The sequence below is a fragment of the Ranitomeya imitator genome, chromosome 1, assembly GCF_032444005.1.
Source record: "Ranitomeya imitator isolate aRanImi1 chromosome 1, aRanImi1.pri, whole genome shotgun sequence".
Taxonomy (NCBI): Eukaryota; Metazoa; Chordata; class Amphibia; order Anura; family Dendrobatidae; genus Ranitomeya; species Ranitomeya imitator.
The window spans coordinates 232758027-232785906 of NC_091282.1; the positions used below are offsets into that span (position 1 = coordinate 232758027).

Sequence of the window (27880 nt, forward strand, 5' to 3'; positions counted from 1 at the left end):
CAGGATCTCAGACAAAAGGGGGTTCTTATTCGGGTACCCACGGAAGAGCGAGGTAGGGGGTTCTATTCCCCGTTATTCTTGGTAAAGAAGCCAGATGGGTCATACCGTACCATTATTAATCTGAGAGGCCTGAATGAATTCTTGCTAATCCCATCCTTCAAAATGGAATCTGTGAAAACGGCAATAAAGCTTCTTTTTCACGAGTGCTTCATGGTGGTCTTAGATCTAAAAGACGCCTATTACCATGTTCCGATACATGCAGATCACCAGCGTTTTCTCAGGGTGGCGATTTCTCTTGCCGGCACAGTGGAGCACTTCCAATATCAGGCACTCCCCTTTGGTGTTGCAGTCGCACCCCGGGTCTTTACTAAGGTTATGGTAGAGGTTATGGCACACCTTCATGAGCAAAACATACTGATAATTCCTTACTTGGATGACTTACTGATCGTGGGGCATTCAAAGTTACACTGTAAAGAACAGTTAGAGAAAGTGATGGTAGCACTTCGTAACTTAGGTTGGATTGTCAATCTTAAAAAATCGCGTCTTCAACCCTCCACATCACAGCAGTTTTTGGGTCTTATTGTAGATTCAGCTCAGCAGGAATGTCGCCTGCCAGACTCAAAAGTCGATGCTATCCACCGGCTGGCCTCTAGAGCAATTAAAAATCCCGTAGTCTCCTTAAGAAGTGCTATGTCTCTTTTGGGGTCACTTACTTCTTGTTTTCCGGCGGTGATGTGGGCACAGTTTCACTCTAGGTCTCTTCAGTGGGATGTTCTACGTAATTTTCGGCGACTAGGCGCCAACCTAGATAAGAAATTCACTCTATCCGTAGAGGCCACGGTTTCACTAAGGTGGTGGACGCACATCCCTAATCTGCGTAAAGGGGTACCTTGGACATATCATATATCACGAGTAATAACTGATGCTAGTCCCACGGGGTGGGGAGCACATTGGGAAAATAATTACGTTCAGGGTCTATGGTCCCGATCTGAGCAGGACTCGTCTTCCAATCTGAAAGAATTGATGGCGGTGGAACGCGCCTTGGATAGGTTTCTTGTACCTCTACAGGGTAGACATGTTAGAATACTCTCTGACAACCAGGTGACAGTTGCTTATGTGAACCGCCAAGGAGGCACACGGTCTACGTCATTAATGAACGTTACAAATCGTATTTTTCAGATGGCCGAAAATCACCTACTCTCCCTTACGGCCCTTCATATAAAGGGGAAACTAAATACCACGGCCGATTACTTAAGCCGCAACAAGCTCAAACAAGGGGATTGGTCTCTAAAACCGGCTGTCTTCAATCAGATCGTACGGTTGTGGGGATGTCCAGAAATAGATCTGTTTGCCAGTCGAGGAAACAAGAAGCTCCATCAATTCTGTTCCCTAGACCCGAGAGACAACCCGTACGCAATCGACGCTCTTCTGATCTCCTGGAACTTCAGTCTCGCCTATGCGTTTCCCCCTCTGAATCTAATTCCTTTAGTTCTGAGGAAGATTCGGGAAGACAAAGCCCGAGTTATATTAATAGCTCCATTCTGGCCCAGAAGGTCTTGGTTCCCATGGTTAAGAAGCATGTCCATTTCCCAACCATGGATTCTCCCAGAAATTCCAGACCTCCTCTCCCAGGGTCCAGTTTTGCATCCACGAGTAGCCAACTTACATCTGACAGCGTGGAACTTGAGAGGTCACTTCTGAAAAAGAAAGGATTCTCTCAGAACCTTGTAAATACGCTGCTTAAGAGTAGGAAAGCCTCCACGACTAGCATTTATGTTAGGATATGGAGGAAGTTCCTATCAAGCTCAGGAGCACAGATCGATCAGAAACCTGATATTGCTCAGATCCTAGAATTTCTACAGAAGGGCCTAGATTTAGGCTTAGCCACCAGCACCCTTAGAGTTCAGGTTTCGGCTCTAGGGGCACTATATAATTCCAACATAGCTAGTAATCACTGGATAACAAGGTTTTTCAAAGCGGTCACCAGATCCAGGCCGGTTGTTAAACAAAAGATAGTGCCATGGGATCTAAATCTTGTGCTCTCGGCTCTAACACAAGCTCCGTTTGAGCCCATTGACTCTGTCCCGATCAAGATCCTGTCTGTCAAAACAGCCCTCTTAGTTGCCCTCACATCGGCAAGAAGAGTTAGTGATCTGCAAGCATTGTCCAGGCAGCGTCCGTATATGCAAATTACGGAAGATAGAGTGGTGATGAGGCCTGACCCTCTTTATCTTCCAAAGGTCGCGTCAAAATTTCATAGGTCCCAGGAGGTAATCTTGCCTTCATTTTGTCCTAATCCCTCTAACAATAAAGAACAGAGATTTCATTGTTTGGACGTGCGTAGATGCCTTCTCAGATATATTGCAGTAACAGACGCCTGGAAAAAAGATCATTCCTTATTTTTATCCTACCAGGGAGTTAGGAAGGGGCTTAGGGTATCAAAGAATACGCTAGCCAGATGGATTAGGGAGGCCATATTTCTTGCTTACACCGCAGGTGGCGTGGAAATTCCAGAAGGCATAAAGGCACACTCCACTCGTGCGGTAGCCACATCTTGGGCTGAGAGGGCAGAAGTGTCGATTGAAGACATCTGTAAGGCGGCCACATGGTCTTCTCCATCCACCTTTCTTAGACACTATAGGTTAGATCTAGGTGGCTCCTCCGACCTCACGTTTGGGAGAGGGGTGCTGGAGGCTATTATCCCTCCCTAGTCACTTTTCACTTCTCTGAAAGTCTCTCGTTGTGCTGTCATGGCGACTGAATAAATACGTACGCTACTCACCTGGTAGCAGTGTTTTTTTCAGGAGCCATGACAGCACCCTTATATTCCCTACCCTCTTTGTTTATGGGTTCAACACTTCCTTTAGTTAATTCCTAAGTTTAGTCACTGGGTGAATTGTACCATATATTAATATTGTCTATGTGCTACTAACCTAGAAGGTCCTTTCATACTCTGTAAACCAACTGGCGGGGGAGTGAGGTGCCGCCCTTTTTATGTCTGAGGTTTCCTGTCCCTGAAGGGCGGATCCCCTCGTTGTGCTGTCATGGCTCCTGAAAAAACACTGCTACCAGGTGAGTAGCGTACGTATTTTCCTCAGAATATATTGAGGATTTGGTATCGGCTGTGAGGAACACAATGGGGCTAAAAGAGGAATCAGTGCCTCAGTCTATACAAGACGAGCTGTTTGGTATACATACTGAAAAGCAGCCCGGGTTTCCCGTCCATAAAAGCATAATTGATATGATTAATAATGAATGGGAATTGCCCGAGAAACGGCTAACAATGCCTCCAGATTTTAAGCACCGATTTCCTCTTGATGAAGACTCAATAAAATGGAACATTCCAAAAATTGATGTCCAAGTGGCTAGAGTAGCTAAAAAGACAGCTCTGCCGTTCGAGGATTCTTCCCAATTAAAAGACCCCTTGGATAGGAAGATTGAGAGTCTTCTCAAAAAATCCTGGGAAACGTCTACCTCAGCCCTCCGGTACAATATAGCATCCACATGTGTTGCCCGCTCGCTCTTCCGTTGGATAGAAGAGTTAGAAAGCCACATCTCTCAGGGTACCCCAAGAGAAGAAGTACTGGACTCTTTGCCTATCTTGCACAGAGCAACAGGGTTCCTTGCAGACGCCTCACTGGAATCTATCCGTGTGGCCGCCAGATCCTTGGTCCAGACAAATTCAGCCAGAAGAGCTCTCTGGTTAAAAATGTGGAGCGGAGATGTTACGTCAAAAATAAAACTGTGTTCTATTCCCTTTAAGGGTGAATATGTGTTTGGGCCCTCCTTAGATGATATCTTAGAGAAAGCCACAGACAGAAAGAAAACCCTCCCTGAACAGAAGCCTCCCAGGAAGCGTTTTTTTCGGCCCTCCCAGCCCCACCCCTCCCAGGGTAGAGGGAAAGGAAAATCCGGAAGGTGGAGTTATGCTAAGGGGAAGCCTAAAAACATCCTTATTCCCCAACAAACACAACAAGAGAAGCAATGACTCCGATCCGGTAGGGGGGAGGCTTTCGGACTTTGTCCACAGTTGGCAGAATATCTCCAACAGCCCCTGGGTGGTGAGTGTTATCCAACAGGGTCTGCTGATAGAGTTCGATGCGCCTCCTCCCAGGATCGTAAGAGTCACCTCCCTGTCATCTCGGGAGACTCAAAAGTTGATGATGGCCGGAATTCAGGACTTGCTAAACTCGAGCTATTTCCTTGGTTCCAGTGAACGAGCGGGGGGAAGGCCACTATTCCCGTATCTTCATAGTAAAAAAGCCTTCCGGACAATCTCGGATTATAATAAATCTGAAGGCTCTCAACAGATACATAACATACCGCAAGTTCAAGATGGAGTCAGTAAAAACAGCCATCCCTCTAATAGCTCCTCACTCATATATGGCAACAATAGACCTCAAGGATGCCTATTTCCATATTCCAATACATCCTTGCCACAGGAAATACCTGAGATTTGCGGTTCAATTCAACCAAAAGATCTTACATTTTCAGTACAACGTTCTCCCCTTCGGGATCTCCTCAGCCCCAAGGGTGTTCTCCAGAGTCATGGCGGAAGCAGTAGCCCATATCAGGAGTCAAGACATCGCCATAGTCCCGTACTTAGACGACCTGTTAATAATTGGTCCTTCCGCCGAAGTTCTCAATCAGAGAGTTTCCAAAACTCTGAACATCTTACAGGGGTTGGGTTGGATTCCAAACCTGAAAAAATCTCGGCTGTCACCATCAAAGGTGAGGAAATTCCTTGGAGTCCTCCTGGATTCAGAAGGTCAAAAGTCCTTCTTACCAGAGGAACATCGGATAAATTTAATTTCCAAGGTCTCACACTTCAGGAAACAACGTTCTCCGACCTTACGAACTGCGATGTCTCTTCTGGGATCGATGACGGCCTGTATACAATCAGTCCAGTGGGCTCAGAGCCACTCCAGAGTTCTGCAGGCGCACATCTTAGGGAACTGGAACGGGAATCCAAATTCCTTAAACAGAAGAGTTTACACTCCAGGGAAGGTAAAGGCCTCGTTAACCTGGTGGTCGATCCAATCAAACCTGCTGAAGGGTGTAGACTGGGTGCAAGATCCGCTAATTACGGTGACAACAGACGCCAGTCAAAAAGGTTGGGGAGCAGTGGTCTCACAAATCCCATTCCAGGGTCACTGGAATCAGAGAGAAAGTTCCAGTTCCTCCAACCTCAGAGAATTGTTGGCAGTGGAGAGGGCCCTTCTGGCAGCCAGCAGTCTCATTATAGGTCAACATGTCAGAATTTATTCGGACAATATGACGACTGTCGCGCATCTAAAACACCAGGGGAGTCCAAAGTTCAACCAACTAAAAGCAATATCAAACAGGATATTTTGCTGGGCAGAGAAACATCTCCTCTCACTTTCAGCGTTACACCTCAAGGGGTCGGTGAATGTCCAGGCAGATCGCCTAAGCCGTCACGACTTGCATCCAGGAGAATGGAGCCTGAAGACGGACGTTTTCAAAATGTTGACAGACAGGTGGGGTCTTCCCGATATAGACCTTCTAGCGTCCAGCCAGAATGCACAGGTCAAGAACTACTTCTCCCTAAACCCCAAAGACAGGTCTCAGGGAGTAGACGCCTTCGCTCATACTTGGAAGTTCCATCTGGCTTACGGGTTCCCTCCAATACCGTTACTTGCGAAGACCCTCCGGAAGATCCGGGACGATCAGGTCCAGACTATCCTAGTAGCTCCAGCGTGGCAGAAAAGGAGCTGGTACCACCTCATCGAAGAATTAAAGGTGGACGGTCCAGTCTTTCTTCAGGTATCAGAAGATCTTCTCTGCCAGGGCCCCTTTTATCACCCGGAGCCACAGAAGTTCAAACTGGCAGCCTGGCTATTGAAGCCCAGGTACTAAGAGCTAAGGGCCTTTCAGAGTCAGTAATCTCTACTCTACAAAAATCTAGGAAACCTATTACCAATGCCATATATGGAAAAATCTGGAAAAGATTCTCCTCGTGGTGTCATCCTCATAAACCTGACCCTTTTCATCCTAATATTTCACAAATATTAGATTTTTTGCAAAAGGGATTAGAATTAGGGCTGAAGCCAAGTACCTTGAAAGTTCAAGTGTCAGCCTTGAGTTCCGTCTTCGATCAGGATCTTGCAGGTCATCGTTGGATAAAGAGGTTTATGGTCGCGGCATCAAGACATTGTCCAAGAAAACAAATTTTTGTGCCATCCTGGGACCTAAACATAGTTCTAAAGGGTCTTACGGCTCCTCCATTTGAGCCACTATCATCTTGTTCCTCGCATCTTCTGTCCTGCAAGACGGCCTTCTTGGTTGCAATTTCTACCGCAAGAAGAGTGGGGGAAATACAAGCTCTCTCAATTAGAGAGCCTTATCTTACCATAAGAGATGACTCCATCGTATTCCGTCCAGATCCTTGTTTCCTACCGAAGGTAGTGTCAGAATTCCATCGATCACAGGACATAGTCCTCCCATCGTTTTGTCACAATCCTTCAAATCCGGAAGAACACAGGTTCCATACTTTGGACGTACGACGTATAGTTTTATACTACTTAGATTATACTAAATCATTTAGAATTGACAAAAATCTCTTCGTTCATCTTTCTGGCAGAAACAAAGGCAAGAAGGTAGCGAAGAGTACCATTGCCAACTGGATAAAAAAGGCCATTTCTGAAGCATACCTAAATCAGAATATTGCTGTTCCTGCGGGCCTAAAGGCTCATTCCACCAGATCTACTTCCGTCTCTTGGGCTGAAAGGGCTGGCGCTTCTTCGGAGCAGATTTGCAGGGCAGCAACATGGTCTTCTCTACACACATTTACTAAACATTATAGATTGGATTTCTGGTCCAATCAGGATCTTGCTTTTGGCCGAAAGGTTCTTCAAGCTGTGGTCCCTCCCTAAATACAGAATTGGTTGGCATCCCTCCTGGTGGCTGTCGTGGAAGGCTACTAGAGAAAATAGAATTATTCTTACCGTTAATTCGGTTTCTAGGAGCCTTCCACGACAGCATTAATTCCCTCCCGATGTTCTTGGATATTTTTCTGAGAACCTAAAGGTAACCGGTGCTAGGGGTTCAGTTGTAAGTCACTGGTTAATGGGAGGTGGGAGGGGTTTTTAACCTCTTGTGCTTCCTGTCCCCCATTAGGGAATGGAGACAACCTCCTGGTGGCTGTCGTGGAAGGCTCCTAGAAACCGAATTAACGGTAAGAATAATTCTATTTTCTAATTGGTGTCAAAAAGTAAGGTTTTGCACTATTAACTGGAAATTACACATTTAGTGAAAATCTTTAAAACGTGCATGAGAAAATATTTGGTTATTGGTGCATTGAAAACTCAAAGTCGGTAACCAGAGCCAGGCGGCTGCTGACAAAGCAAATTAGATTTTGCAAACATCAAATGTGGTCAGAGGTTTAACACTCAAGCTGTTATCGGTATGGTGCGATACACTACCTAGAAAATGTTGTAATAAAAAATATTATTTTGGGGTAAAAGGAAGCCGGCCAAGGGTCATCTTATCACTACGTGTAAACATATGTCAAAGTAAAACTGCAAAGGTTTATCTTGTGATCTTGGAAAGGGTCATTCATGATGATGCCTGAAGGAAGGAAGTATAAGATGGGGGTTCTGTAAGATTTCTATAGTGTAAGAGTTACTGAATGCTTTGATGGTTAATTTGTAGTAAAGGTTTTAAAACTGGTTTGGATGCATTACTTTATTGTACTAATATTACAGGCTTAGTACAAGATTATATGTCACTAGATTGTGGCCCGATTCTAACGCATCGGGTATTCTAGAATATGCATGTCCCAGTAGTATATGGACAATGATGATTCCAGAATTCGCAGCAGACTGTGCCCGTCGCTGATTGGTCGAGGCAACCTTTATGACATCATCGTCGCCATGGCAACCATTATGACATCATCGTCGCTGTGCCCGTTGCTGATTGATCGAGGTCTGGCGGCCTCGACCAATCAGACGCGGGATTTCTACGTCGATGCTGTGCCGGTCTCTGATTGGTCGAGGCCTGGCGGCCTCGACCAATCAGAGACGCGGGATTTCCACGACAGACAGACAGACAGACGGAAAAACCCTTAGACAATTATATATATAGATAGGGGACTGGGGATCGATTCTGATACTTACCGTAGACATCGGGACATACCTTTTTTTTTTTTTTTTTGTATTATTTTGTTACTGTGCTGCTTTTTGTCTGCCCTGTGCTATTTCTTACCTGATTGTTTAACTACACTAATTTCTTTCATTTCAGCTGATAATGGAATATTGCCTGGGATCTGCATCAGATTTGTTAGAGGGTAAGAGAAGAATGTGACATAACTTCTTGGTCTTGAAAAGTTATCATCCTGCACAATTATACCACACATTCAATATACGAGTGCAGTGTCTGTTTTAGAAAAGAATTTCTCTCACCATCAGGCATCAGGAAATTTCTGCGGCAATTCCGCAACTCCTGCCGCAGGTACATCGCATGCAGAATTGGCATGCGTTTTCCCGCTAAACACTAGCGTTTTGCAAGCGTTTTTAGCTTGCAGAATGCTAACGTTTCACAAGAGATCTGTAGCATCGCTTGGAAAACTGATTGACACATTGCTCACACTTGTCAAACAGTGTTTGACAAGTGTGACCAACTTTTTGCTATTGATGCTGCCTATGCAGCATCAATAGCAAAAAGATAGAACGTTAAAAATAATTTAAAAAAATCATGATATTCTCACCTCCCAGCAGTCTTCTCGCTCCTCGCGATGTTCCTGTCCCAATAATGCATTGTGGCAATGACCTCCGATGACTTACGGTCTCGCGAGACCGCTACGTCATCACAGGTCATTTTCACAATGCATTATTGGAAACAGAAGGCTGCCAGGGACGCCGGAAGGTTAGAATATCATGATTTTTAATTTTTTTTTTTTTTTTTTTTTACAATTACCGTATATGGTTCCCAGGGCCTGCAGGAGAGTCTCCTCCATCCTGGGTACCAACTGCACATGATCCTCTTACTTCCCGCATGTTGGGCATAGCCACATGCGGAAAGTAAGCGGATCAAGGCATTCCTATGTGTGCGGAATCCCTGTGATTCCGCACAAAGAATGAACATGCTGTGTTTTTTTTTCCAGAATGCGATTCAGCCGCAGAAAAAATGCAACATGTGCACAAAAATTGCGGATTGCATTCTAATAATAGGATGCTTAATGTATGCGTTTTTTCAGTTTTATCGCGTTTTTATAGTGAAAAACCGTGTAAAATCCTGAACGTTTGCACACAGCCTTAGCGAGATAAAGTAATGCATTATGGAGTAATACCATCTATTTTGCCACTTTTTTGTGATTTGCTAACATTTAGGCTTAACTTAGGGTGGAAGTGTTTGTGACTACACTGGACTGATCAAGTATCCAATTTTGTCATTGTAACATGCATTTCAGAAATTATAGGTCTTCATTAAAGGGAACCTGTCAGCAGGATTGTGCACAGTAATCTACAGACACTGGTCGGTGCCGATATACTGATTACAATGATACCTTGGTTGATGAAATCTGTCTTGTGGTTGTTTTTAATCTTTATTTTCATTTTTGATATGTTTGTGTTGTGGCCTGTGGGGGGGTCTTCATGTGGTGCTTTGCTTAGCTATTCATCAGTATGGTTTCTGATGGGTCACTGATCCCTCACTGATCTGCCTCCTATTTTACATACTGATTATTATATGTATTGGAAAAAAAAAATCGCCTTCGGCAGGCAGTTGCTTCAGCATGATCACATGTATAATGTGCATTTAATTCTCTTATTTGCTGGTATAAATTCATAAAAAGAATATCCGCATCTATTGGTGATTCACGCAGGTGCATGTGGCACTATCTTGGTGGAGACCTCTCACTTTTTTTTTTTCTCTCTAGGAAGATGGCTCCGCCAGTGCAGTAGCATCTATCGGGTTGCTAATACATGATACTGCGCAGGCACAGCCGGCACCATTTTGAGACAGAATTTTTTTTATTTTATGAATTATATCAGCAAATAAAAAGAATTAAATGCACATTATAGATGCAATCATGCTGAAGGGTATTTTTTTTCAACCTATATAATAATCTGTATATAAAATAGGAGGTGGGTCACTGAGGGAAGCCATCAGTATAAGTAGCTAAGCAGAGCACCACATGAAGACCCCCGCCCCACAGGCATGCCCCAAATGAAGCACAAGAATTTCATTAACTGAAAAACTACAAATACAGATTAACCCCTTTCTGACATTGGGCGTAATACGTCCCTGTACCCTGGACATTATTGAACAGGGACAGATTATTATGTTTAAGCGATCGGGCGTGCGCGATCGCCAGCTGCTGTCTGCTGATTTTGACAGCAGACATCTGGCACTAAGTGCCAGGAGCGGTTACGCATCGCTCCAGACACTTAAACCCCCTAAATGCTGTGATCGAATGCGATTGCTGCATTTCAGGAGCAGACGAAGGGATGACATCCCCTCTGCCTTTGGATCGGAGACCCCGCAGCGTGACATGGGGTCCCAATCATTGCCATGGTGACCCGGTGTTGTCATGACATCCGGGTCACCATAGCTAGGAAAGTTGCATGATTATGCGCAGTGCATGATCAGTAACTTTCTCTGTCAGTGCAGAGCTGACAGTTTGCATAGTATGGTGATGCTGCTACATCTCTATGCTATAAAAGTGATCAGCCTGCAAAAATTGATAGTCCCATAGTAGGACAAAGTTAAAGAAAAAAAAAAAAAAGAAAAATATACCCTTTTTTTTTTTTTTTAAATAAATTGCTGGCATTTAACCCATCTGATGCCGCTGACAGTAGTGACAGCGGCACACATGAACATTGCGCAGGGAATGCGTTCCTGCACACTTCCATCAGAACAACGCAATGTGATCACGTTGTCCTGATGGTCTCAATGGAAACCTCTGCCCGCAAGATGGCAGCGGGGGTGCTTTGGGGGTCCCGCAGGGAAAGGTGGCTTGGCAGGCGCTGACATGCCTCCTTCCCTGCCTGTCAAATGCTGATCCTCAATGCAGTGTGTCAGATCAGCAATCTGACACCATACAGTGATGGGACAATGTAAAAAAGTTTATCCCCTTCATGACCCGGGGTATTTTCGATTTTGAGTTTTTGTTTTTCGCTCCCCTCCTTCTAAGAGCCATAATTTTTTTTTATTGATTTTACCATGTCGTGTACTAGAAAACGGGGGAAAAAATTCCAAGTTCGGTGAAATTGCAAAAAAAAGTGTGATCCCACACGTTTTTTGTTTGGCTTTTTTTTGCTAGGTTCACTAAATGCTAAATCTGGCCTGCAATTATGATTCCCCAGGTCATTAAGAGTTCATAGTTAATAAAAGAACATGTTTGGTGTCTTAAAGGGACTCTTGTCAGCTCAAATTGGTGGGATATTAAAATGATTTCTTACTGGTCAGATGGGCGGCGTATCCTCTTTATTTTCTATTCGCCACGACAGCACCCACTAGAGAGAGGGGATCCGCCCCTAGGAACAGGAAACCTACAGAGAGATAAAAGGGGCGGCCCCCCCCTCGCTCCTCAGTTGGTTTCCTGTTCCTAGAAGGGAACCCACAGAGAAAACTCTATGGCTAAGAAGAGGAAGGCCTGCCTGGGCTACCGCCTGTACCGACTCTGCTGAGTGACAGGGGTCCCAGAGCAGGTGGACAGTGTCGGGGGAATGTTCCTGCGGGCTCCCCCCTCATCTGGTGCGGCTGACAGGGAAGCCTGAAGGTGCCAACGGTCTCCCTGCTGGGACACCGTTGGGTAAGTGCTAATGAATGCACGGCGCAGTGTGGATACCTGCGGTAATGCCCTCCTAAGTGGAGCTGAGCAGCGGTGCGGCGTCCCTGGGCGTAATCTTCCCTCCGTTCCCTCCAGAGGTAAGAGGCGACATGGTGTGGGAAGCAGCGCTTAGGGCGCTTCCGGTATGCAGCAGACGCGGGCGCATGCGCAGTAGCGTCGGCGTCCCATGGAAGGAAGCTTGAACTTCCGGGGTCGCGGTGTCAGAGGACCATTTCCGGGGGAACCGCCATATTGGATTCCCCCATGCGATCCCAGTGTCCGGACGCCGGACTTGTGAGTAAAAAAAAAAAAAAAAAAAAAAATTTTTTTAGGGGATGTATGCAGGAGTGGCTACACTATAAAGGTCAGGATTAGAAGTGCAGTCAGTGTGCATTATGTCGTCCCAAGAGGAGGTCCGTGTGCACTCCATGGAAGAGCCACTAGTACCTAGTAGCGAAACCAGGAAAAAGAGCAGTGGACACTCTAAGATAAGTGACTCCACTGATAAATCGGGAAGGAAATCGTCCCGTTCCACATCCCAAACTAAGGCAACCCCGCAGCCGGTAAAATTAATACGCTGGGTGAGTGTACACATAGCTTCACTGAAGCATATATTGATTCCTTTGCTTGTATTATTCTAGGCAAAGAGGACGGGGAAGAGTAAGCACAAACAATGTGCTATATGTACCGAACCCCTGCCTGACTCCTATACTAAGAGTCTATGTCAGGCATGTATAGATAACACCTTACGGCAGGAGGAATCGGTGAAAATGAATGAGATACGGCTCATAATTCGGGAAGAACTTCAGTCGTTAGGGGGCGGTTCTTCCTCGATTAATATCGAGAAAAAGAAAAGAAGAGTATCCTCACCTAGAGCTGACACGTCAGCAGAGAGTGGGGAGGTCGACTCTGATGTCTCTCAACTGTCTGACTCTTCAGGGGAAGAAGACTTTGTTTGCTTTCCAACTGAAGGCATAAACAACTTGGTTAAATCGGTGAGAAATACGATGGGGGTATCTGAGTCAAAAGAACCCCAAACACCACAGGAAATCATGTTTGCTGGTCTTTCCCAACGGAAAGGCCACGTGTTTCCAATAAACCAGGCCATAAAGGACCTCGTTAAGAAGGAATGGGGTAAAGGTCAAAAAGGGTTGGTACCAATACCCTGTAAGAGGCGCTACCCCTTTGATGACGAAGATTTGAGTACATGGACCAAAATACCAAAGGTCGATGCTGCAGTTGCATCTACATCTCGCCGGTTCTCCTTGCCCGTGGAAGATGCAGGTTCCTTATCAGATCCCATGGACCGAAAATCAGATGCGCTCCTTAAAAAATCGTGGGAGGCCTGTGTCACGGCATTCAAACCGGCAATTGCAGCCACATGTACTGGCAGGTCAATGTTAGTCTGGCTGGATCAGCTGGAGCAAAATATTAAAAATGGTGTATCCAGGGAGAAGTTACGAGCATCTATCCCTTTGATCAAAGGTGCGGCTGCCTTTATATCGGATGCCTCTATTGACTCCCTACGACTGGCGGCCAGAACAGCTAATATCTCCAATACGGCTAGGCGGGCTTTATGGCTAAAAACTGGAAAGGAGATGCCCAATCTAGATCCAAATTATGTGCCATACCCTGTCAGGGTAAGTACCTGTTTGGAACAGTCCTTGACGATATACTCACGAAGGCAGGTGAAAGGAAAAAAGGATTCCCTAATCCCTTTGTTCCATCTTACAGAAGGGCCTTCAGGAAGCCACCATTCGGAAAGAAGGGAGGCTTCAGAGACAGATGGAACAATAAGGATTTTAAACAAAAAGGAAACCTGTTTAATAAACGTCCATTCAAGCCAGCCGACAAATTCCAGTAATTATATTCCTCCAGTGGGTGGAAGATTAAAACAGTTTAGGCAACAATGGGAAGAGATAACAATAAATACTTGGGCCATTAAATTAATATCTTCAGGCCTCACATTAGACTTTATTAGAACTCCACCGGACTCCTTCCTCCTTACCACCTTAAGATCCAGGCCTCAGCAAGAGGCGCTTGAAACAGAGGTTAAAACCCTCCTACGCAAACAAGTCCTAGTGGAAGTCCCATCTTCCCAGATGGGGAGGGGATTTTATTCTCCCTTGTTTCTGATTAGTAAGCCGGATGGCTCTTTCAGAACCATAATTAATTTAAGAAAGCTGAACTCCTTTATAAGGCCTAAAACATTCAAAATGGAATCCATTCGTTCAGCCATAAAGAATCTATTTCCAAACTGTTACATGGTAGTATTGGATCTTAAGGATGCTTACTATCATATTCCTATACATCATTTATTCCAGCAGTTCCTTCGGGTAGCAGTCTGTATAGAGGGACAAATTCGTCATCTACAATATAAGGCGATGGCCTTCGGATTATCCATGGCCCCAAGGGTTTTCACAAAATTGCTATTGGAAGTTATGTCTTTCCTAAGAGTAAAAGATACTTTAGTCATTCCATATCTGGATGACCTATTGATTGTGGGTAAAGACCCCCTACAGTGTGAGCAGAGGTTACGGGAAGTAGTGATTTCCTTACAATCCCTGGGGTGGCTGGTTAATTGGGAAAAATCTAGACTTCAGCCTGTTAAGTGTCAGAAATTCCTGGGGCTCCTTCTAGATTCAGCTGACCAGATTTGTAAGCTGCCTGAGGATAAGAAATTCTCCATAGTTGATAAGGTATCCTTAGCAATAGAAAATCGTAGTATGTCACTCAGACAGAGCATGTCATTACTAGGTTCTCTGACATCGTGTATTCCTGCGGTCCAGTGGGCTCAGGCTCATACTAGGCTTCTACAAAAATTTATATTAGAGGAAGACATCAAGAATAGAGGCTGTCTGGATAGAACAGTTTATCTAACAACGGAAGTATTACACTCCCTTAAGTGGTGGTTAAATCAGAAAAACCTTTCAAGGGGGGTTCTCTGGGTAATTTCCCCCTCTAGTATAGTGACCACAGATGCTGGTCCTAAAGGCTGGGGGGCACATTTTAAGGATCAGTGGGTTCAGGATCTTTGGTCTAGTTCGGAACTGGATAGTTCTTCGAATGTCAAAGAGTTGAGGGCAATATATTATTCCCTACTTCACTTTCTTCCTCAGCTCAGCGGCTCTCACACAAGAGTGTTCTCCGACAACACCACGGCAGTAGCTTACTTAAACCATCAAGGAGGTACGCGGTCGGACAGACTCAGGGAGCTGGCATCAGACATCATGGAATTAGCCGAAGGTCATCTGCTATCACTATCAGCAGTTCACATCAGGGGCACAGACAACTTTCGTGCCGATTTTCTGAGCCGTCACACCCTCCATCAAGGGGAATGGATGCTAAACAGAAAAATTTTCAAAATGATAACAGCGCAATGGGGTGTTCCTCAAATAGACTTGTTTGCCACAAGAGCCAACCGACAGGTCAGGGCGTTTGCCTCTCTAAACAGGGAGGACAAGCCGGACATACTCGATGCCCTCCAAGTACCCTGGACTTTCGACCTGGCATATGCCTTTCCTCCATGGAATCTACTACCTTTGGTAATAAGAAAAATAAGGGAAGAAGGAGCAAGAATTCTATTAATAGCCCCATTCTGGCCCAAAAGGCCATGGTTCTCATGGCTGAGGGCAATGTCAGTGTCGGACCCGTGGATTCTGCCTCAATCCAAGGACCTGCTCTCTCAGGGTCCGTTCCTTCATCCTCAGGCAAAGGGCATGAATTTAACTGCATGGAGTTTGAAAGGCAGTTACTAAATCTCAGGGGGTTTTCTAGTGGGTTAATAGATACTCTGATGAAAAGTAGAAAACCCTCAACTACCAGGATTTATGTTAGAATTTGGAGGAAATTCCTTCAATTCCATACTACACAACTTTCCGCTGATATTCCTATATTTCCAATATTGGAATTTCTACAAAAAGGTCTGGAATTAGGTCTTTCAGTAAGCACTCTGAAAGTACAGGTGTCAGCCTTAGGAGCTCTTTTTAATTTTGATGTAGCAGGTAATAAATGGATATCTCGGTTTATATCTGCCTGTGAGAGATCGAGACCAATTAGCATACCTCGGGTCCCTCAGTGGGATCTATCGATAGTCCTAAATGCATTGACTCAATCACCTTTTGAGCCTCTCCATGCATCCTCACTAAAAAATATTTCTTTAAAAACGGTATTATTAGTGGCATTAGTTTCTGCCAGAAGAGTAAGTGATCTTCATGCTTTATCTATAGATCCTCCCTTTTTTGTGGTAACATCAGATAGGATACTTTTAAAAACAGATCCTTGTTATCTCCCTAAGGTGGCTTCTACCTTTCATAGATCCCAGGAGATCCTGTTACCTACCTTTTATGAGAACCACTCAACTCCAGAAGAAGAAAGACTTCACACCCTAGACGTAAAAAGGACTGTCTTAGCCTATTTAGAGAGAACTAGGGACTGGAGGAAGAGTAGGGCTCTCTTTGTGTCTTTTCAGGGTAAAACCAAGGGTGCCGGAGTCACAAAGAACACATTATCTCGCTGGATCAGAGAGGCAATAATCTTGGCGTATAAGGCTGGAGGGAAAGATCCTCCAATGCATGTGGGAGCGCACTCTACAAGAGCCTTGTCGACTTCCTGGGCAGAAAGGGCAAATGTGCCAATAGACCTTATATGTAAGGCTGCAACTTGGTCTTCACCGAATACCTTCTATAAGCATTATAGATTAGATCTATCCTCTGCTTCTGATCTAACTTTTGGTGTATCGGTCCTTGACTCAGTAAACCCACCCAGTCTATAGTCTCTGCAATTCTCTCTAGTGGGTGCTGTCGTGGCGAATAGAAAATACCGGATTACGTACCGGTAATGCTCTTTTATAGAGCCCACGACAGCACCCGTTCACATCCCTCCCTTTTCTGTATATAGTTGCACATGGTGCTTTTTTGGTGAGGTGTAAATATTAGAAGATATAGTATGAGGTTGTAAATATGTATATATATGTATATACCCGAACCTGTTAACTAAAACCTGGCGGCGGTTCCTCCTATTCTCTGTAAAACAACTGAGGAGCGAGGGGGGGCCGCCCCTTTTATCTCTCTGTAGGTTTCCTGTTCCTAGGGGCGGATCCCCTCTCTCTAGTGGGTGCTGTCGTGGGCTCTATAAAAGAGCATTACCGGTACGTAATCCGGTATTTCTCCACCCCGTCCGTCCCTGTTTTCCGCATTATTTTCGAGAATAAGAGTATGCGTGTGCCATAGTTGGTGCGTGCGCCATGCAGTCTTCGGTAGCGCACGCGCAGTATGCTTTGCCCTACTGCTGGCAAAGCTGAAAAGCATTACTGCGCATGCGCCCGCGCACTATGTCCCAGAAGTATTTTGCTGTGTTCCGGGACATAGTGCGCAGTAATGCTTTTTGGCTTTGCCCCCAGTAGGGCAAAGCATACTGTGCGTGTGCTACGGAAGACTGCATGGTGCACGCACCAACTATGGCGCACGCATACTCTTATTCCCGAAAGTAATGTGGAAAACGGGGACGGACAGGGTGGAGAAATAGAGAAGATACGCCGCCCATCTGACCAGTAAGAAATCATTTTAATATCCCGCCAATTTGAGCTGACAGTCCCTTTAGGTGGTGAAATTTTTTTTAAAACTTTGCTAAAAAAAATCGCGCCATTTTCCAATACCCGTAGCGTCTCCATTTTTCGTGATCTGGGGTTTGGTGAAGGCTTGTTTTTTGTGTGCCGAGCTGACATTTTTAATGATAACATTTTGGTGCAGATACGATCTTTTGATCTCCCGTTATTGCATTTTAAAGCAGTGTCGTGGCGACCAAGAAAACGTAATTCTGGCATTTTTATTTTATTTTTTATCACTATGCCGTTTAGCGATCAGGTTAATCTTTTTTTTTTTTTTTTTTGGTTGATCAGGCGATTATAAACACGGTGATAACAAATGTGTAGGTTTGATTTTTTTTTTTTTTTATTGTATTTTGAATGGGGCGAAAGGGGTGGGCGATTTGACCTTCTTATATTTTATTTTTTTTTTTTTCATATTTTTTTTTTTTTTTTTTTTTTTTTTTACTTTTGCCATGTTTCAATAGCCATGGGAGGCTAGAAGCTGGCACAACTTGATTGGCTCTGCTACGTAGAGGCGATGCTCAGTTTGACAGCGGCATAAAACTAGTTAATAGGTGCGGGTGAATCGCGATTACACCCGCGCCTATTGCGGGCACATGTCAGCTATTCAACATGCCCCGGCTTTGATGCGGGCTCACCGCTGGAGCCCACATCAAAGCGGGGGTTCTGCCATCGGATGTACTATTCCGTCTGATGGCAGAAAGGGGTTAAAAAATATATTTATTTTTTTAAATCCCCAAATAAAGAAAATTAAAAAGAATCAAATATTTTTCAAATAAATACTAATTTATATTTAAAAAAAAAACAAAACACAACAATGAAAGTACATATTTGGTATTGCCGCGTCCTTAACAACTCGCTCTATAAAACTGTCCCATTTGTTAACCCCTTCAGTGAACACCGTAAAAAAATTAAAAAATTAGGCAAAAAACAATGCTTTATCATACCGCCAAGCAAAAAGTGCAATAAAACCTCAATCAAAAAGATGGATGTAAATAAAAATAGTACCTTTGAAAAGTCATCTCGTCCTGAAAATACAAGCAGTCATACAGCTTCATCAGCAGAAAAATAAATTATAGCTCCCAGAATAAAACGATGCAAAAATAATTATTTTTTACATAAAATAGTTTTTGTGTAAAAGGGCCAAAACCTAAAAAATGATATAAATTGGGTGTTGCTGTAATCATACTGACCCAAATAGTAAAGCTGCCTTACCAATTTTACCACATGCGGAACGGTATTAAAAAAAACAAACAAACAAACAAAAAGCAATTCCTGTCCAATCTGTATCCCAAATATCAGAGTAGAAAGCGATCAAAAAATGGCATGTGCCCAAAAAATGGTGCCAATAAAAATGTCAGCTTGTCCCACAAAAAACAAGCCATAACATGACTGTCGGACGAAATATGGAAAAATCATAGCTCTCAAAATGTGATTTTGCAATAAAAAGCGTCTTTTAGTGTGTGACAGCAGCCAACAAAAAAACCCTAATATAAATCTGGTATCGCTGTAATCGCACCAACCCGAAGAATAAAGTCACCTAATCACTTAAACCGCACGAGGAGCAACATAAAAAATAAATAAAACCAATTCTTCACATGTTGTTTTTTTTTTTTTTTTGTTTTTTTTTTTAAATTCTTCCTCTCAAAGATCGCAGTAAGGCTTGGCCTACATCATTTATCCTGCGCTCAGCGCTAAGGCTGTGTGCACACGATGCAGATTTGGTGCAGAATTTTCTGCATAAAATCTGTACTAAATCTGCATCTCCTGGCAGAATCCGCAGGTGCGTTTTTGATGCGTTTTTTACCAATGGATTTCTATTATGGAGGGTGCAGAAACGCTGCAGAACTGCACAAAAGAAGTGACGTGCACTTCTTTGAAATCTGCAGCGTTTCTGCGCAGATTTTTCGGCACCATGTGCATAGCTTTTTTTTTTTTCACATTGATTTACATTGTACTGTAAATCACAGTGCAGTCTGCAGCGTTTCTGCTGCAGAAAAATCTGCTGCAGTTCTGCACTAAATCTGCGTCGTGTGCACATATTCTTACACCGGGGTTTCTGTGTAGATCTCTGAAATACGTGATTCAGACGAAAACCCTGGAGGAAGATTCCCTATGAGGCAGATAGAGGCACTGTGGATGCCATAGGACCTGTGATCCAGCGGTGTCCGTCTTTTTAGAATTGCATTGCCAGTTTTGTGCACTTATGAAAAGAACGACACCGCTGAACAAAGCCCAAATAAAGTGCAGAGTAACTCTGCTGCCTCATTATAGGGAAAGGATCCCTCGGGGGATTCATCTGTCATGTCACTCAGAGATTTAGATGGAAACCCCAAAGTAAGTGGTGAGCGTAGAGTGATAGATAAATGTGATCCCAAATGTTATGTAAAATGTTCCCAATAAAAGCTTCAACTCAATCCACCAAAAAAGCAAGTCCCCACTCAGGTCCGTCATCTGTTAATGGAAATATAGGGGCTTCCACATTTCTGGTAGCACAAAGGCTCTGGAAAAGCTAAATGGCTTCTCACCCTCCAAAATAAATTCTCCGCTTTAAAATCTAAATACCCCCCATCTTTTCTGAGCCCCACAGTGTACCTAAACCACATATAGCGTCCAAATGTTTGGCATTTCTGAAGACAAGTGTCCGCCTAATTTACTGTTGTATGTCTCCGGAAGCACGGGTTGGGCTTAAAGTACTGGTTACTGCAACGTACTGGTCACTACAGCGGCAGTTTGCAATTTTCACTTGGCAGCATTCATTGCTGTTTGTTTCTTGAAAATACCCATGAAGTCAAAATCACATATAGGGGGTTTCTGTTCTGGCACTTCAGGGGCACTGCCAATGTGACATGGCACCCTCAAACCATTCCAGCAAAATCTGAACTCCAATATGGTGCCTCTTCCCTTCTGAGCTTTGCACTGGGCCTCAAGTAGTTTTCTCCCTCATATGGGGTATCGGCGTACTCAGAAGAAATTGCACCATATAGTTTGTAGTGCAATTTGTCCTGTTACCCTTATGACAATGCAAAATTTGGGGCTAAAATATTTTTTTTGTGGGGAAAATGTGATTTTATTATTTTCATGGCTCAGCATTATAAACTTGTGAAGCACCTGGGGTTCAAGATGATCACCACACATCTAGATGCATTCCTTGTGGGGTCTAGTTTCCAAAATGGGGTCACGTGTGTGTGTGTGTGTGTGTGTGTGTGTGTGTGTGTGTGTGGGGGGGGGGGGGGTTGTTTCCACTGTTCAGGCACATTAGGAGCTCTCCAAACAGGACATGACGTCCACTGATAATTCCAGTTAATTTAACATTCAAAAAGTCAAATGGCGCTCCTTCCCTTCTGAGCTCTTCCATACGAACAAACAGTGGTTTTCGCCCTCATATGGGGTATCGGCGTGCTCAGGAGAAATTGCGCCACAAATGTTAGGGTCCATTTTGTCCTCTAACCCTTGTCAAAATGAAAAAAAAAAAAAAACGGATCTGAATTAAGTTTAGTGAAAAAAAAGTTAATGTTCAATTTTTTTTTCCCACATTTCAAAAATTCTTGTGAAGTACATGAAGGGGTTAACAGATTTCTTTCATGTGGTTTTGAGCACTGTGAGGGGGGCACTTTTTAGAATGTTGTCACATTTGGGTATTTTCTGTCAGACCCCTCAAAGGGACTTCAAATGTGATGTGGTTCCTAAAAAAATAAATAACTAAAAAGTATTGGAATAATGAAAAATCGCTGGTCAAATTTTAACTCTTGTAACTTCCTAACAAAAAAAAAAAAATGTTGGTTCCAAAATTGTGCTGATGTAAAGTAGACATACTGTTTAGGTGACATATCTCTGTGATTTAAGGGCATGAAAATTCAAAGTTGGAAAATTGCAAAATTTTTGCAAAATTGTCATTGTTTTTTTTCCCCCCCAAATATATTAAAGAAATTTTACCAATATCATGAAGTACACTGTCACGAAAAAAGAATCTCTGAATCACCAGGATCCGTTGAAGCGTTCCAAAGTTATTACCTCATAAATTGTCAATGGTCAGAATTGTAAAAATTGGCCCGGTCATTAATGTGCAAACCACCTTGGGGGGTAAAGGGGTTAAACAACAACCACAAGACAGATTTCATCAACCAAGGTATCGTTTTAATCAGTATAACAGTGCCAATCGTGCACTGTCTGTAGGTTACTCAGCAGAATCCTGCTGACAGGTTCCCTTTAAGACTACCATAAATGATTGGATAACTTGAACTATTTCCGCCATGCACATAATAAGTTGCGTTACTTCTTTTGGATAGATGTACATGCTGTCTGCTAGGAGGCCACTATCTGGGCACTCGGCTGTTTCTCTTGTGCACATTCTTCTACGTGATGATATACCCATAATGGAGTATGTTGCGGTTTTCCTTTTCAGGGTTAATGTAAAGCTGTATATATGACGGTCACAATGTTGTATAGACGCTCTTATTCCAGGTCTGGGCCATGCGGATATGAATCACATGCAGCGTGAATCTGGGCCGGATCCCTCAGTGCTGGCATCTATGTTTCACTCTGAAACTCTACCATAATACTCTGAAATAAGTCATCGCTCCGTGTCCCTATATAATGTGTCTTTTTTCTTTAGCGTAAAATATGGGTATTTGCAATAACGGAGCCTGTGTCTTATTCATGTTTGTGGTTTGGCCAGCCTATTTCCATGACTGGTTTCCGTGAATGCTAAAATGGACTTTGGTCCTAAGAAGGCACTCGGGCAGGCGTGGCTCAGTACATCCTGGTACTGACTGACCGATGCACTGCACAGCCGACTTCTAGTTAGTGTGGTGGTTTGGTTACAGGGGCCACACAGTATATACTGAGCGGTGACTGAAGCCACTCCGGCGACAGTGCTTCTTAAATGGGACTCTGTCAGCAGAGAATGACTGTTCAAACTACGTCTCGATGCTTCACGGCGGAGCCAATCCTTTACATGCACCTTCATAGCTGCTCCATGTTCCTCTGCACACCCCCTTATTTGACAGCTCTGCCTTCACAGAGCCAGAGAATGGAGGTGATAGATGGAAACCTAGGTGGGAGGGTGTATTTCAATGTCTGGCAGCCCCATGATGCACAGAGCCCCTCTACTTGGTCTCATCAGTCATTCTCTGCTGAAAGACCCTTTAAGAACAAAGCCTATTTTGTCATTCAAGGCTGTACCGACTGCGCCTCTGGCTGAAAAATGGGGTCTGCCAGGAGGAATAACGTTTCCCCCTGGCGGCCGGACTTTCATTATAGCGGATGCACGGCTTCAGAATGCCATCCATCTGCAGATTAACCCCATATCTGCAGGTTAATAGTGGTTTTTGACGGGGTCCCATTTTAGTCGTCTTTCTCTAATGCAATTCTCTTTTTCTATAGTTCACAAGAAGCCACTTCAGGAAGTGGAGATCGCGGCCATTACTCATGGTGCCTTGCAGGGGCTGGACTACCTGCACTCACGCAATATGATTCACAGGTAAGCCAGAATTGCCGTGGTCTCCAGGTGAAGTGTGCTTACTCAACGCTAACTATTCAGTCTGTGGATTAATTTTTAACATTGACACATATTCAGTATGAGCTTTCCTTTTGCTAGCCAAGCTACACAGCTTATACCTATAGTGTATAATATGGGCGCATTTTACCCATCCCATCGAGCGATATTATCGCCTTGCCTGAATCCTTTCCATGGTGTAAGCCAGTGCTCTCACCCCACACAGTTTGGACCCAACTATAAGCAGGTAGGATCCATCAGGTTTCACTTGTGTTCCCTTTGAAAGGATATGCTTTGTTGCTTTATGAGCAATAGATTAGTGGGAACAAAGCCTTACTCATAAAATGTATAGATACTTTTTTTTTCTATTGCTTTCTAGAAATGTCTTTAGTTTGTTTTTTTTTTTTATTTCCTTTTCAAACTCTTGTTGCAGATTTTGTTATTTTATAGAGAAAATAAATAAAATGTAACACTGCGTGAAGCGTTAGTTCCCCCATGTAAATGATTAACAGCTCAAGGAACCCATTGGGTCCATTGTGTGACAGATGAACATCACCTTATTGACCAAGATGGAGAGAAAGTGCAACACAATTGCTGGCCAGCTCTTCTGTTAGTACATAAAGCAATCTCGCACACTTTTTGGGTGCTTTTTTTTTTTTTTTTTTTTTTTTTTTTTATATATATAAAGCTCCTGCTTTTTTTGTTGTTGGATATATAAATGCATTTTTTTCTTCTACATTACAGAACATAGGATTCCTAGATCATGCGATGTCAAGATTCCACTTTGACATTTTACAAGTTTTGTGACTAATAAAAAGGCATTACATTTTTTAGAGGCGACAAATACTCTTTAAGTTAAAAAAAAAATAAAAAATGTTGGTTTATGAGAGAAAAACACCATACATAGAGCATGGCGAAATTTAAAGGAAAAAAAAAAAAAAAAGCTGAAAATACAATTACGGTAAAAAAAAAAAAAGGTTAAGAATATAAGAGCCAGTTCAAGGCAAAGTTAAAAAAAAAAAAAAATCCAGACTTTATTAAAGTGCAGTTAAAAGTGCATCCAGCACCTACGCGTTTCTGATCCATATATCGCCTCTAATCTATAAGCACCCAAAACCCGTTGGTTCTGCATTCTGATGAGTGCATTTATTTTTCCTGATTTTTTTAGCACTATTTTAATGTACTTCAATAAAGTCAGTCATTTTTTTTTAAACTCCTTCTTGACCTGGATCTCCTCTGTAACCATTCAATGTCTAAGGCAGTGGCTATGTTCTGGGCTCCAGAGGAAGTGTTGCTGCATTGGTCAGCTGTCTTTTTCCATTATTTTGTGAAACAAACAAACAAAAAGGGCATATACAATCAATATTTGTATTGTGCTTTTGTATTTCTCTAGTGACCCGAAACTTGCATCTGGCCAGAGCATTTTTTTTAACCCCAAAAAGGCCACTAACAGCGGTGTACGAACTTCTGCTGTAATACAGCTTGTAAGCTGGATTGTCTGACTGCGCCATCGGATGGGTTTACAGTACTTCTTCATCGGTGTGTGTGTGTTGGGTTATAGCTAAGAAACACCACACATGTACTGAACTAGACTCTACAAGATGAGAGAAGCCAACGAAAACCACTGCAGCATAGTTCTTATGAAATGGCGTTATTATCTGTGTGAGGTATACTTGCACATTTAAACTCTACTTGAGCAGGGAGTGATGTGATGGATTATATCCTTCATTCAAGGCTGAGCAGGATCGCGGTCTCTTATAAATAGAACCTCTGACATTAATTTTCATACTGATGCATTTACTCTGCCATCCCATAGCAATCATAGTAAATATCACAGGTGGACTGCACTGACAACATTGTATCCGAACTGCTGAAAATGGTCAAATTGGAGAAGTATTAGGAATAGACTTGACTACAACCCCCTCTAGTGGAAATATTATTTCAGTGTTTGGGGCATATGCTACATTGTAATCGGACAGCTCATCCCATTATCAACTAAATGCTTGTCATTAGATATGAGCAAATGATTCTAATTCATGAGATTCAGCAAAGTTTTCCCCAAAACATTATTTGCTGCAAATAATCTTGCCACATATCTCAGATGCGTGAATTGCTCTAAAAAGCTGTGTATAAAACTGAGGTCTCATAGCCTTAAGGGTATGTTTCCAGGGTGAGTAAACGCTGCAGGTTGGACGCTGCATACATCTGGAGTGTCAAACCTGCAGCGGACAGATGTTACAGCATAGTGGATGAGATTTAAATTAATCCCTGTCCACTATGCATTCCGAGATGCCCACTGCATCCCTGTATAAACTGACATGTGGCGTGTCTTTCCAGACTGCAGCACGTAAATTATCCATTCACTATCATTAGATGCGGTAAAACCGCATTATCTTCTTAGTCACATGCGTATTAAATGCGGGAACGCAGCTTACTACGCATGTGTATTAATTTACATACTAGCGTATCTTGTTTCAGCCGGAAGTTCATGTACACTGCAGTTCTCGCGAACCATCAGCTGACGGCGAGAACTGCAGTGCACGTGACTGCCGGGAACCGCGTTATCTCCTTCAGCTCCATGAGCTTCCAGCTCCGTTGTGTCTGGATGTCAGGGTGAATGGTGGTGGGGAACCCACGCTATTTTTTTTTTTTTTTGGAGGTGATCCCACTATTTTTGCTAACCATCCAAGGTAAGCAGACTGCTGCGGCCTGGTATTATCAGGCTGGTAAGGTTCATGGATATTGGATCCTTACTGGCCTGAAATACCCGTCCTAGTAGTCTGCTTTACTCTGGCTGGTAAACATATATAGGGGCAACCCACCCTTTTTTTTTTTTTTTTTAAATGTATTTATTAAAAATGAAGGGACCTCTCTGTGCTTTCCTCCACTTCCTGTATCATGTACTTCCTGCTGTGTCACAAGATTCAACATTATTTAAATTAGTAAACATGCGTAGTAAGCTGCGTTCCTGCACTAAATATGTATGTGACTAGGAAGATAATGCGGTTTTACCGCATCTAATGAAAATGTATGGGAAATTTACGCAGTGGAGACTGAGCATCTCCCCCACATAAATTGACATGCTGCAGACGGGAAAGACACGCCGCATGTCTGTTTCTGCGGTGAGCCGCCGGCATTGGTGCGCGCATAGTGGGCATGGGATTTCTTGAAATCCCACCACTATGCTGTAACAGCTGGACGCTGCAGGTTGGATGCTGCAGATGTATGCAGCATCCAACTTGCGGCATTTACTGGCCTTGGGAACATACCCCAATATATCTGCAAACAGGAAATCATTTTTTTCCCTTCCCAAAGCCAACTTTCAATTAGCTTTATTTCAAGTGACAAAAAAGCTCATGCAATGAAAAAACGCATCAAAAATGCATGTGGGGGAAAAAAAAAGCATAAAAAACGCATCAAAAACACAGGTGACCTGCCAGTAATCTCAGATGCAGATTTCACCTGCGTCAAATCCTGAGCAAATATGGAGCCATTCCTGATCATGTGTATATACCCTAACCCCTTCACGACCTTCGACGTATCTATACGTCCATATTTGTTAGTACTTGCTGACCTTAAACTTGATCACTCGACGTTTTGGAAGGTTATTTTTCTTTTTTTGTTTGTGTCCTGCAGCTGCCGAGCTCTGATCGTGGACACAAATCACTGATCCGCACTCGTGTATACTGTTTTCCAGGACTTTTTTTGTCTGTCTTTCCCCCCCCCAACCCCCTGTGCACCAGCTTTGTGTGTGTGTCCTACAATCGGCGAGCCTGTTGATCAGATGCACATCACTGATTGGCACCCTTGCTCACTTTTGGCAAGGACTTTTTTGTTCTTTAATCTTTTTTTTTTTTTTTTTTTTTTGCACCATATCCAGGCATGCATGCGTCCTACAGTCATGGAGCGCTGATGACTGGCACACATCAGTGATCGGCCTCTTTTTTTTTTTTTTTTTTTTTTTGTTTGCAGAACAAAATTTGATTAGTTGATAGGACTAGATTAGGGATAGTAAAAAAACAACTGCAGCAATCTGTATCTATTCAGTAAAAAAAACAAACCCACAGTAGTAGAGTCAGGGTTAGTGTAAGATAGTTGCGAACGCTCAATAATTTATTTTATTATTTTGTTTTTTTACTGACCTCCACTTAGTAAGTTTTGTTTTTCAAAATTTCTATATTTTTTTTATTCTTTTTCTTTTTAGATTCTTTTATCTTTTTCACTTCTAACTAAAAAAACTAAACATTTACCACACGCACACACCTTTCCTCCGACACTGATGGTGAGGAGAGGATCCCACTTTCCTTTAATTTTTCCTCCTCCTCAAGTGATCCTGAACCACCATGCAGACTCCGTAGGACAGAAAATGAGCCAGCGCACACTACTGACCCATTATGGACCTCACCTGCTGAAAATTGTGAGCCACAGATTCCTGATTTTGTGGCGCAATTAGGAATTCAATTTGACAACCACCGGCCTCACAGAAATGGACTTTTTCAAAGTCTTTATTTGAGGATTTTGTAAACTTTGTGGTGGCTTAGACAAATTTGTACACTCGGCAATTTTCGGCACAAAACCGCTCTTCATCATTTTCTAACTGGACTCCTGTAGAAGCAGTAGAATTGATGACGTTTTGGGGCCTTGTCTTTCACATGAGGTTAGTGAGGAAGACAGTACCTTGGAGTGCTGATGTTTTATACGACACTGCTCCGCATGGCTATAACCCATAAATCCACAAATTTTTGCATTATAATGATAATGCACAATGTTTTACCCTTGATGACCCCAACTTTTCAAAGTTCGGCTGGTTACTGATCACTTCTGCATCAAGTTTGCTGAGGTGTACGTTCCTCAAAGGGATATCTGTGTGGATGAGTCCCTAATACATTTTAAGGTGAGGCTAAAATTCTGGCAATACCTGCCCAGTAAGAGGGCCAGGGAATTAAGCTGTACAAACCGTGTGAGAGTACCAGAGTTTATGAAG

General features: G+C 43.3%; 1 protein-coding gene across 6 annotated transcripts in view; it reads left to right on the forward strand.

The window, feature by feature from the left end:
* The window catches only part of TAOK3 (TAO kinase 3), a 308043-nt gene that overhangs the window by 126886 nt on the left and 153277 nt on the right, over positions 1-27880 (forward strand). For all 6 annotated transcript variants that reach the window (XM_069754530.1, XM_069754547.1, XM_069754558.1 and 3 more), the window contains 2 exons: positions 8260-8305; positions 22785-22881. In XM_069754530.1, coding sequence (XP_069610631.1) covers positions 8260-8305; positions 22785-22881 — 143 coding nt within the window. The remainder of the gene's footprint in view (positions 1-8259; positions 8306-22784; positions 22882-27880) is intronic.